This window comes from Talpa occidentalis, unplaced genomic scaffold (assembly GCF_014898055.3).
Source record: "Talpa occidentalis isolate TD23 unplaced genomic scaffold, MPIMG_talOcc4v2.1 talOcc4.9, whole genome shotgun sequence".
Lineage (NCBI taxonomy): Eukaryota > Metazoa > Chordata > Mammalia > Eulipotyphla > Talpidae > Talpa > Talpa occidentalis.
The window spans coordinates 59,534,494-59,547,507 of record NW_023605305.1 but is presented as its reverse complement, the minus strand read 5'-3'; the positions used below and the strand labels follow the sequence as shown (position 1 = coordinate 59,547,507).

Below are 13,014 nucleotides of genomic sequence, written 5' to 3'. Positions count from 1 at the left end.
TGCTGGAAACTAAACACTCAGCAGAAAAGTCAGAGAAAATAAGTGACCTTATCACTATGGGCAAGAAAGTTAACAGGGATTCAGCTAGTTAACTTTTCCTTTTTTCCAATAAATATCCCATCTTAGATCTACCTGATTGCTTCAAATTTTTACATACAGGCAGGGGGAACAAGGATTGGGGTGACAGCATGGTAGGGTAGGTCTAGGATCTAGGGTGACAGCATGGTAGGGCAGGTCAGGCAAGGGATCTGGGATGTTAATATATTAACGTAAGTCTATGTACTTTACTTTGTACATGAGATTCGAGATCAGAGTTCACAGTAATCTCTCTTGACTGATAACCCATTAAAAAACCTTCATTTTAAGATTTCCATCCTGATAAGTAAGTTCCAAGCCTCTACCACCAATCATTTAATAGGGTTCACCCTACAACTAACAGGATAAAGGTCACAACTTTTCCTAATCACCAGGGTAATGTACAAACAATCAAAAGGAAATTCTCCCTTTCATCTAGTAGATACGCTCTATTTCTAGACACATGCTAGTCCACCAGAGGCTTTTTGTTTCGTTTTGTTCTGTTTACCAGTTTTAAGACTAGAAAATGCTTGCTGGCAAAAATTTCAGGAACCAAAAAAAAAAAATTGGTTACAGATTAAGTATTGGTTTATAAACATGCAAATGAAAAACACCGAAGGAAGTGACATATTAAGATAAAAAGCACTAAACAATGAATTTTGTTGCATTCTAGATGAATCTTGAAATGATCTGTTCCTAGATAATTAAGGTAACTTGAAAGAAACTAATATGAAGGAAAAAGGGTAACAGGCAGAGAGAGTAAATACACAAGCCACTCATAATTCATCATTCAGAGGTACATGGAAAAAGAATAAATAAGAGTCATCTACCATAGAGAAAGAAGCAGCTGCTTGTTCCAGTAATCCCACAAGTCCTGATTCAGTAAAGTACTTTCCAGAGCAGATACCTTCTTCATCTGGAGATACCACATCATCTGAGACTGCAGATTCTTCTAAAACATTAGAGGAAATGTTCTAGGAGAAAGAAAATGGGAAAAATCTGAGATGGAATTAATTTCTTGGGATGAAAAATGTATATGAAGAAGAACTGAAGATGGAAAATAACTGCAGCTTAGGGTAAAAAAAGGTTAGTTGATCTAGAGCTATCAGACAAATCAAAAACTTTCTGCATTTTGAAGATGACAATGAAATGGCATACCATTCCTATATAAATTTTCCATTAATAAAGAGTGTGAGAAAGAAACTTAAGAAAAATCATGTGTTAAGGAAAAACACTGATATGACATACAACATCTGAGGGTAGTTAAACGGTCTTTATTTTTAATTTAATTAATCTTGTCAAAACTTCCTATAGAGGAAATTAAGTACAAAAATGGCACACAATAAGTTAATGAAAACACTCAGGTATAATAATAGCCCTCTTACCCAATAAGATTGGGATCAGCCATTATTTCTAATAAAAAATGATACTTACATACTTACCTTAAATGGTTTAATTTAACCTAAACATTTACAGTAGATATATACTCACTTGTTAATATATTAAAGTACTTACTTTATTTTGTATATGAGATTCTAGATCAGAGTGCACAGTAATTTCTCTTGACTGACAACCCATAAACCATCCTTCATTTTAAGATTTCCAGTTTTGATTTTCTTTGAGTAAAAACTTGAACTTAAAAGATTGTCAAATTATTGTAGGCTTTTAGGAGGTCCTTCCCCAATCTTTTCTATTAGTCTGGTCCAAAATTAATTCAATGGTAATCATTCTGGAAACTCACTCTTTTCAAGTCTTTGTGAAACATTCAACTTATTATTCATAGAAATACCATCTTTTTGCATTCAGATTGTATAGTACATAATATTTAAATTTTGTAATTTCCCAAACCTGACATTAACAGGTTTTGAGGAAAAACAAAACCTATCTATTTCTTGGTAAGCAAAAACTTCTATTAGTGGATCAGAGAAATATAACCCAGTTAGAGCATAAACTTCCATCTCTTCTTTACCAGGAATGAAGAATACTGATTTATCTGGCGCGTTATATAAAAACCAATTAAGGGCCTCCCCAGTGGCGCAGCGGTTGAGCGCTGGGTTGCGAAGCTGCCCGCAGCCTCTGCAGCGCCGGTTCGATCCCCGGCTGCTCCCCGGCCACTGGAGGAGGGTCCCACATGGCCCGCAGACCTCTCCTGCCGCCCGCTGCTCCCCTCAGCAGTGTACTTCGGTCCTTCTGCCTGCTCTGCTCCCCGCTCTGGCTCTGGTGAATTCTCTCACCCTCCCGCGCTTCTGACTGTACCCAGTGCATGTATAAACAAACAAACAAACAAATAAATAAATAAATTAAAAAAAAAAAAAAACCAATTAAAATTCTGATTTTTACTATTTTGAGTGACGCTATGTGAAGCCTATTGCAGTATAAACAAAAACAATAAATACACATGGCATTAATTCAAAGGTAATAAAATGTGGAAAGAGAATTAACAAGAAGCACTCTTTTAAAATGCATTAATGACAGTGACAGTGAAATGTTAATTCACTTTTTGGAGAATCACCTTTATGGTTTCCTTACAAACTAAATGAATCTAAACACCATTGAGAAAAGGTAAAACCAAAAGAACATACCTTGGTTTAATGTAAATATGGTATATTCCTACCTGAAATGTTACACATCCTACAGGAAGGTATTTCCGATCCTCCAGCATGCTCAAATATTCAGCAACAAGTGCTGCTGAATGGACTAGGCACTGCGCGGCCTCAGCATGATTACTACGTTCAGAATGTTTGCCAGCCATATTCTGCAACCAGGTCAATCGCAAATCTGGAGAGGTCTGGTAACCCTTGGCAATTCTAATTAGAACAGAAATTCTTTTCAATTAGCATTTGCTCCCCAACCTGGAAGGGAGTTTAGATTGCTTGTTTGGTATATACCTAGCAACTTTTCAGTTATGAACACAATCTATTTTTTTTTAATTAAAATTTTTTATTAACATTGGTTTACACTGTTGTTTGTACTTTTAAAGTGCTGCTGCCTTCAGGTGTTGGTGTCATAGTGAACAAGCCACCAAAGCACCCATAGTTCATCATCATAGTACACTGTAAACAGAGTTGAGTTTTTGAGTGGTATGAAAGTGTCCTTGAACATGCTTAGAGAAAAAACTGGGTTAACAGAATGGGGAAAACAATATTGTTTGTCTGGTCAGGAGCAGGGGGGTATTAAAAAATGACATGCTATATTAAAAACTGGTCACTGAAGAAACAATCAAAAAGAGAAAAACTATGGGATTTTATATGTTCATTATGGAAATATGAAGAAGGAAAAAAGGAAAAAAGATACATAAAACATAGTTTCATTGCATCATCTTTATCTCAAGGAGAATACTTGTTTTTTCTGTGCCCTTAAAGAACTTCAAAATTGTGAAAAGAGAGGGTCATATGGAAAAGGAAAAAAAATTCAAATTTTACTTAAACTTTTCAAGATATGAAAGAAATTACAGATTTCACAAAACATACCCCTAGACATATTAACCTATAGGCATAACCACATTTAAAAGCAAGAAAATTAATGTTATGGAAAAAAATTAATACACCATTTTTCTTCCTAAAACAGTGCCATACAGGGCCTCCCTGATGGCACAAGGGGTTAATCAGCACTAAGTTATCAGTAGCTACTGTAGCATGAGTTCGATCCCCGGCCAGGAGCTAACCCACATGGTGCAGCAGACCTTTCCTGTTTCTCCTGCTGCTCCCCTCAGCAGTGTATCTCAGTCAATCCACCTGTTCTGCTCCCCATCCTGTCTATGGTGAATCCTCTCACCCCCTGTACCTCTGGCCTACACCCCAGCTCTTATGTGCATAAATAAATCTTAAAAAAAAAAAAGAGTGCCATACAACTAAAATATGGGGAATACTACTCAGAGATCAAAAAAGATAAACTCATGCCATTTGCAAAAACATGGATGGAGCTGGAAGGGATTATGCCAAGCAAAATAAATCAAAAGGAAAAAAATAAGTATCAGATAGCCTCACTTGTAAGTGGAACATGGGGATACCGAACAAAGGGTTAGGAAAGAGACAAAACTTGCAGGCAAACCATTGATCTGAAGCATACAGCAAGGGAGCGGGGACTAAGAAGGGTCAAAAATAGGGAATGGAAGAGCACAAGGGACTATGGTGATGGTTCACAGGTACCACAGTGGTAGGAGAATCATGGGGACTACACCAGAGGGGAGAAATCAAATATTGTACAAAAATGAGCAATGATGCAAGACAATAAAAATAAATAAATAAATGAATAAACAGATAAATAAATAAATAAATAAGTAAGTAAGTAAGTAAATAAAGGTTCTTGGGCCTTCCTAAGATTAGAGCCCAGGACACCAAGGTATTAAATATGTGTTATTTTTTAAATCTTGTTTTTGATAAGCAATACTGAACAATTACAAATAGGTCTAAAAAGAAGTGATATAGGACATCTGAAAAAGCAGTTTGGTAAAGTGTATTTTGACTTTTCAATCTACAATTAGAAAATTACTTAAGTAATATTTGAATGTTTAGTTTTCTATTCAATGTTTTCTGTGTCTTACTAGTTTAAGAACATTACACAAGATATATGTGAATCAAACAAATGCTACCTGTACATTAGATCGATTAACATTTCAGGATCCTCCTGGTGTTCCTTCATTTTAACAGTATCAGAAAGGATCATGTGGAGATTGAAAACCAAATCTTGGACCTGCAACAGAGAATTATAAGAAAAACATTCTTTGTCATTCATTTACACTCACTAAATTAGTTTAGAAGAGATTTCAGTTAAGCAGCTAAAGATTTCAAGACAAATAATTCAACAATGACATAGTTCTAAAGAAAGTGGCTATGGTGGGGTATAGTGAGGAATGGAATAACATTTACACAAATTCCTCAGCAGTCTGTTTTATTAATTCTCTCACCTGGAAACAAACAGAAATAAAACATAGGGATTCAGGGAATACAAGAAAAGGACATAAAAGGAAATTCTCCCCAATACTTCTGATTTTCTTAAAAAGGTAGTTTATAAGAAACATTAGTTTTTAAAGGCAAATTTGTGTTTCAGTAATAAGTGGGAATAATGATTCATCATAAGGTTTTTTGCTTATAATGCCTAAGGTTACTATTCTATTTGTTATATCAAAGATACTAACCCTTTCATAAGGAGAAGTTACTTACTGAAACAAAGAGTTGACCTTATCCATAGCGTATGTTATGTAGATGGAAAAGTAAAGGCCCCTCCAGTAAAATCCTAAGTTTCAATTAATAAGAGAGGATTTCTCACCTGATCAGGAAATGTTGTTTCCCTCAATTCCAAATCTTCTTCAGCATATGTCAATATAGTCTTTAGAGAACGTCTTAAGAATTCTTCATTAAAATTCTGAGACGTGCCAACCAAGGAAGATAGTGACATCGTTACCTGCATTTTAACCCTGGCAAAATTCTGTAATAAAGAAATTATCAGGTCAACTTTTAATATAAGAAAATTTAAAGAAAAAAGTGTATTTTCTAAGCGAAAGGGATAGTGAAAAAAATACCATCAAAACAAAATACTTTTTAAAAAGTAATGACGGGCCCTCCCTGGTGGCACAGGGGTTACGTCTCAGCACTATCACACTATCATCACTGTGCCCTCAGTGTGATCCCTGGCCAGGTTGCTAAGCCACATTTGGCGTAGCAGACCTCTTCTGTCTCACCTACTGTTTCCCTTAGTACTATATTTCAGTAAATCTGCCTGTTCTGCTCCTCATTCTGTCCCTGGTGAATCATCTAACCTCCTGCACCTCTGGTCTACATCCCAGTTCTTATATGCATAAATAAATAAAGATTAAATCTTACAAACAAAAAGTAATGAAATACATATATTGAATTATTTTTAATAGGGCATAAAACTTAGAATTTTGCTGTAAATATGCTATAAAAGAGGGTTTTTAAAAAAGTTATCTCAGGGGGCCTCCCCAATGGCGCAGCAGTTGAGCGCTGGGTTGCGAAGCTGCCCACAGCCTCTGCAGTGCTGGTTCTATCCCCGACTGCTTCCCGGCCACCAGAGGAGGGTCCCACATGGTGCGCAGACCTCTCCTGCCGCACACTGGGTCCCCTCAGCAGTGTACTTCTGTCCTTCTGCCTGCTCTGCTCCCCACTCTGGCTCTGGTGAATTCTCTCACCCTCCCATGCTTCTGACTGTACCCAGTGCTTGTATTTAAAAAAAAAAAAGTAATCTCAGGGTTGAACTAAAAATTGTGTCTAGAACGTCATATTTATCTACCACGAGGTGTGTACATTATAATAACATTTTTACAGAATTATTTAAGTGGCAGATGTAGTCTTTGAACTCTAGCCTGGTTTACTATGTCCATTACTATGATGAGAGTACTTAACACACATTACTCACACATCAAATTAAGGTTCTTCCTGTTTTATTATAAATTCAACTCTGTTCCATCATTTCCCCCATGAAACATCTCTTCGGAGGTTATCAATTAACATAGTTAAATGGCAAATCCAAGATAGTTTTTTGGTCAATATTCTACTTAACATCTCTGTACATTGAAATGAATTGATTACTTTATCCTGAAGAATGCCCAGATTTATCTTCAGTGCTACCACTTATTCTGCTTTTCTTATTCATTATATACTCCTTTGGTGTCTCCTTTATTCCTGGTTGCTCTGTTTAAACAGCAGTGTTCCCAACAATGTTGGGAAACTTTTCACTTGTCATACTCTAAACAGCCTCATCTGTTTATTTACCTTCATTAGTCTACATGTCTACACATTCAGCTCATATTTTTCTCTGGAGCTCAAGGTTGTAATATTTTCCTAGTTGGCTCCATCTAGTTATCTCACAGGTATTTCTATTTTTGAAAGATTTATTTTTATTTATTTACACATATAAGATCTAGGGTATAAGCCAGAGGTGTGGGGAAAGAGGGTGGTGAGAGGATTCAGAATGGGTTAGCTCCCTGGCTAGAGATCGAACTCATGCCACAGTGGCTGCTTCACAGTGCTGAAACTTAATTAACTCTTTCACCACCATAGAGGCCCTCACAGGTATTTCTAAATATCTTCTCTTCTACTGATTAAATGGTACTACTATTCTTATAGCCATCCAAGCCAAAAATCTAGTAACCCCATAGTCATTCACCCTCAGTATTCATACCATAATTCAATCCACACTACCCCCCAATTTGTTTCAAATTTCTTTCATCATTCTCACCATTCATTACTTTAGTTTACACTCTTGCTGTTTATTACTCGGATTACAGCAATAATTTCTAGTCAGTCCTCCTGTCTTTTTTCTTATCCCCCAAGTCTGTCTTTCATACAGCATCAGCAAAGTTTCTGTAAAATGCAAATCTGAGCATATCACTCCTCTCAAAGTAGTTCAACAACTACTCTAAATTTTGAGGATAATGTGTCAAACTATATGGTGAGAACTGAGAGTACAGTGATAAAGAAAACAATTATATGACCAAGTATCATAAGAACTGAATCTGGACCTTTACAATTACAATTTTATTTCTTCCTACTCTCTTCCAGCTATCTCTTCTAAACAACAAGAGGAGCTAAAAAGTAACATTATGTTTCCTTTTCTCATTTCCATTCCTTTCTAATTATGCATGTGCCATATTCATGACATATAAAGCTCTATCTACTTATATATAAAAGCTCTATCTACCTCTATCCATTTGATTAGGCAACCCTTCATCCATAGTTCATGGATCTCCTCCATCCCTGAAGCATAAGCTATTTTTCTCTGTGCCTACCTCTCAGTATATGAACAACGCTTAATGTTCAGTATCAGTTACTGTTATGGTTCACTTAATATTAAAATCACCACAAAACCATTCAAAGTACTACTATTTTTAGATGAGTATTAGTTATTCATATTCTTTCCTAATTGATGCTAAGCCACTTGTAAAAAGAACTGCCCTTCTATCTATGTTTGCCCATTGTCTACTACAGTGTCTAAAACACAATTCAATATTTTATTCCAATATCTGCTGAATACATAAACTATATATATCAGTGACAGTTTAAAATTACCTATTCCCTTTCAGAGGTAATTCCCGATGCTAAGATGATAAATTATGTATTTTTATCCTATTATATCAAGCTTCCCTAAAAGAAAACATTAAGAAAACCCAAGTATAGTTTAATTTTATAGTTTATTTCGAAAACTAATCATGATGAATGAAGTAACTGGATTCTTCTGTTCTGGTTTAAGAAAGAGCTCTTGCCTTCCCATAAAAATAGGACAGGGGCCTCCCTGGTGGTACAGGGGTTAAAGACAGCACTATAAAGCTATCACCAGCCACTGCAGCACGAGTTTGATCCCCGGCCGAACACAGAGCAACCCACATCACACAGCAGACCTCTCCCATCTCACCCGCTGCTTCCCTTAGCAGTGCTTTTGCTCCATCTGCCTGTTCTGCTCCCCACTCTGTCTCTGGTGAATCTTCTCACCCTCCCACACCTCTGGCCTGAACCCCAGCTCTTGTATGAATAAAATAAATCTTTAAAAAAAAAAACTTAAAAACAATTTAAATGAAATATTTTGCTTTAAATTATAAAATATTGTTCTTCCCTAGTGGCGCAGGGGGTTAAAGTCTCAGCACTATCAAGCTATTGCCAGCTACTGTGGCCTGAGTTCAATCCCTGGCCAGGGAGCTACCCACATGGCGCAGCAGAGCTCTCCTGTGTTGCCTGCTGCTCCCCTCAGCAGTGTACTTCAGTAGATCTACCTGTATTGCTCTCCATTCTGTCTCTAGTGAGTCATCTCACTACCCCTCCTGCACCTCTGGCCTGTAACCCAGTTCTTCTATGTAAAAATAATAAAATCTTAAAAAAAAATTATAAAAAATATTTATAAAGTCATTAATCTTAGAAATGAATCTAGTCAGAAATAAAAGAACTCAGAGAAAGATAGCAAGAATCTATCTGAAAATGATTTCATAAAATAGGTGCTTATATGTGAGCTGGAGATACTTGAAAAAGAAATAGAAAAAAAATGGAACTGGTAGAGGAGAAAAAGGAGAGATGTCATGAGAGCACATATGGTATATAAGAAAAATAAATGAGAAAAGCAAGCAAAGTAAATGATTTTAAAAGTGGTAAAAAGGGAAAGAGCAAATGACAGGTCAAAAACAAAAATTTTACAAACACATGTATAATTGATACCTAGCTGAAAAATCCCAAATCCTATAATAAAACAAATATGTATTTCTTATTATTAATGATGTACCAGTATTTTACATTTTATATCTTTATTTGCTTTGTCACAATAGAGGTCTTTTCCCTTTAGGTGTGGTCACCATAGTTTTCCCAACACCAAAGCACCCATAGTCCACTGTGCTCCCCACCCCCATTTTCTCTCATTCCCCCCAAATATTTAGTTTTATACTCAAGAAAAGTTTCTGAAATAAATTTAAAGCACACATCATGTGCCAGAGGAAATAAACAAAAATCAATACTAAGATCTCTAAAGAGATACTTAATTTTAAATATAAAGAAATAATTCCTTGAGTAGCTGGGAGGGAAAAGTTATTTAAAAGGGAGGAAAATATCAGAATTTCTTGAGGTATTTAAATAATAACATTTAATGCCAGAAGAAAATGGTAGTTGAGTTCCATTTTTTCCTTTTAAACGTTCTTTATCTGGTTTTACTGATCTTCCTCACATTTTTTATTATATAAAGTCTGAAGTAAAAATTTCACAACTACCCATGTTCTATAAGTATAGACAATTTTGAACAAACAAGAACTTGGGAAGCAGTTCCAAGAATATTTTTGAGTAAATAAGTATAGGATAATAGTTAGCAAAATAAAGATGATTAAAGCAAAAATAAATAGATAAAACCAAAAAAATGGGTGGTGAGAAATATTTCATTTTAAAACTAAGACTGATACTGTTAATATTAAGGAAAACCTGAGAGAGGTTTATTTGGCAACACAAATATAAATAATAATATACTTTACTGAAAACATGAGGAATGAAAAAGAATGAAGCATGACAAAATAATATAACAAAACTCCAGGATCTATCTCATTAATAACAAGTATTAAGAGGTTTAATTCAACTAGGAGATTGCATTACAAGCAAAATTCAGATTTATTGTATATGAGAGGCATACAAATAAAATAAAGTGGTTCAGAAAGTGCAAATAAAAAGGACAGACCAAAGTTAAATAAAGCAACCTCAAATTAAAAAGAAAGAAGAGGTATTTTAATACCATACAAGGTAGAATTCAAGCCTAAAAACTGTAAGTTTTAAATGAAACCAATTCAGGTCTTTTTCCATTCTAAAGAGGAATAATTCAAAATAAGCTGTAGTTATTATATCATGATCCAGATTATCTATATACCAAATACTTATGAATATCAATTCACCAAGTAAAAGCTAAAGGAGAAACAGCCAAAACATAGGTTTTAAATTACCTCCAGTACACCAAGGAGACAAAATACAAACAAGGATACAGAAATAAAGAATTATGTAGCTAATAAGGTGTATTTGTTTAATTCAATACTCTGAATATAAAGAATACTGCTTCTTTTAAATGCTTGTGAAAGATTTATAAAAATAATATATATTTGAGCACACAAACACACACACATCATAGTACACAAAACAAGAAATAGTGTCTAAGTTGTATGGTCACACTGCAACAAACCTAAAAATTAATGTCAAACGTTAAAAGAAAAAGGACTGTTAACTCTTCGAATTTAGAAAAATGCAAGCTGAAATTACAAAGTATCTACACAAAACTAGGATACTGAAAATACCATATATATTAACCAATGAGACACCAAAAGGATAACTCAAAAGAAAATTCTGGGCCTTGGGCCTCCCCGGAGGCACAGCGGTTGAGCGCTGGGCTGCGATGCTGCCCGCAGCCTGTGCAGTGCTGGTTCAATCTCCGGCCACCGGCAAGGGTCCCACATGGCGCGCAGATCTCTTCTGCCGCCGGCTGCTCCCCTCAGCAGTGTGTTTCGTTGGTCTGCCTGTTCTGTTCCCAGCTCTGGCTCTGGTGAATTCTCTCACCCTCCCACGCTTCTAACTATACCCAGTGCTTGTGTAAATAAATAAATAAATAAATAAATCTTTAAAAAAAAAAGAAAAGAAAATTCTGGGCCTTAAATACGTACATGAGTAAAAATACAACACTTGAATATATTATCAAATAAAAATCTTAATGAAAACAAGGAATTCTCCATATTATGTATAATCATAAAATATCAAACCATAAAATATTTAAGCCTTCAATTTTATTTATCACTTTCATTTTACTTAATGACACTAATTAAAATTTACAACAGCTCAACATATATTTACATTGTAAGCCTGTACTATTATATGTTGTTTTTAGTACAGGAAACAAAATTGAAGGTATGGATATTTATAAACTATCTCTATAAAGATAGTTAAATATAGCAAAAGAATTCCAAACCCCCTTAAACTCACTTAATAGATACCTGTATAAGTTATATTTCACTATGAATCCAGAGATAAAATACTTACATTCCCAATCTCAAAGTTTTGTCTCATAAGTAGGTAAAGGGAGGCACTAGCATGTGAACGGATAGTACTGATGCTACTGCTACAGTGTCGGAGTAGCCGAAGGCATAAATCAGCACACTGCTCTGTCTCTTCTTCAAACAAGAGTTCAGGGAACTATATAAAAAAATAAAAAATCAACCTGGAATTCATGCAGTTAAAGATACAGAGATATGTTAACAGAGCTGGAAGTGACACTTCTTAGCACAGCCCAGAATTTAAAGAATTGTTAAGGGATTATGCTTGCTAATGGCTAATAATGTGGACAACAGAGCTAGACAAACTAATTTCAAACACAAACTTGGTTAAAATACTGATTATGTCATTTGCTGATAATAGAGTGAAACACATTTTCTCATCCATAAAATGGACCTAACAATCTATCTACATGGAACTGTATGACTATCTTAAACAGAGAATGCACACAAAACACTTAGTATAATAACCAACATGTATAATTCTATAATGTTTCTATTACTACATGTATAATTCTATAATATGTTTCTATTACTATAATTCTATGTTTCTAATTACGTATTAGTTATATTATTGTCACCAGTTGTTTCCTCAACAGCTTTGCATTTTACCTTCTAGCATGACTACAGTGAAACAGTTACCTTTAAGATAGAAGAACATACGGATTTCCAAGAGAAAAAACAGGAATAACTATCTAAAGTAGTTGAACAAACAGAAGTATCTTCTTTTCTATTCACCACAGGATGTTAATTTCAATGGACTGAACTACATATACACTGAATTCTTGATAAATCAAGTTATAGAATAGACAGAACAAGATGAAGTAAAAACACAAAAAGTCTCATATTTTAAGTTAGCTGCTAATTTCAGGCTCTTCTCCACATAAAAACTACTATCTTTTAAGCCAGAAACTGGTTATGGGTGATCCAAGAAAGAGAGAAACTCCAAAAGGTAAGTAACAGAAGAGATGCAAAGAAGAATCAAGGATCTTAGGTTAATTATTTGAATTTTAACCAATGTGTCACATGGTCTTAGACAAAATGCAGGTGAAAAATAACCTACCTTCGAAACCAGGGCTCTCTGTGTAGCAAAACAGTGTTGTAGGTAAACTGCACTTTGGTTACAAGCCATGCTATGCAATAGCACTTTTAGTACCCCACCAAGGATGCTCTCTTTGGATTCTGTTACTGAAACTGTCTGCAGTTTAAAAAGAAACAAACAAAATAGATACATACTTACAATTTGGGTGGGAAGATAGAATATGTATAACAAATGAATATTTTTAAATAGAAAAATTAATATAAGATCTAAGCGGACTTCAAGGAAAAGGAGCTGAGTAGGATTTAGATAAGAGAAGAAAAGGAGATAAAAGAATAGGTAGGATTGAAATAAGAAGAAAAGCAAGGATTTAACTTTTAGGAACTGCCAT

The 13,014-nt window shown here is 35.0% G+C and overlaps 1 protein-coding gene across 10 annotated transcripts in view; it reads right to left on the bottom strand.

Moving 5' to 3' along the window:
• DOCK7 (dedicator of cytokinesis 7) overlaps positions 1-13,014 on the bottom strand; it is a 153,541-nt gene that overhangs the window by 21,800 nt on the left and 118,727 nt on the right. For all 10 annotated transcript variants that reach the window (XR_008550196.1, XM_037501367.2, XM_037501368.2 and 7 more), the window contains 6 exons: positions 12,648-12,782; positions 11,574-11,726; positions 5,344-5,502; positions 4,667-4,767; positions 2,690-2,882; positions 906-1,049 (listed from right to left, as the gene is read on the bottom strand). Coding sequence is in view for 9 of the 10 variants with exons in the window: in XM_037501367.2 (XP_037357264.1) it covers positions 906-1,049; positions 2,690-2,882; positions 4,667-4,767; positions 5,344-5,502; positions 11,574-11,726; positions 12,648-12,782 (885 nt within the window). In the remaining variant the exon portion in view is untranslated. The remainder of the gene's footprint in view (positions 1-905; positions 1,050-2,689; positions 2,883-4,666; positions 4,768-5,343; positions 5,503-11,573; positions 11,727-12,647; positions 12,783-13,014) is intronic.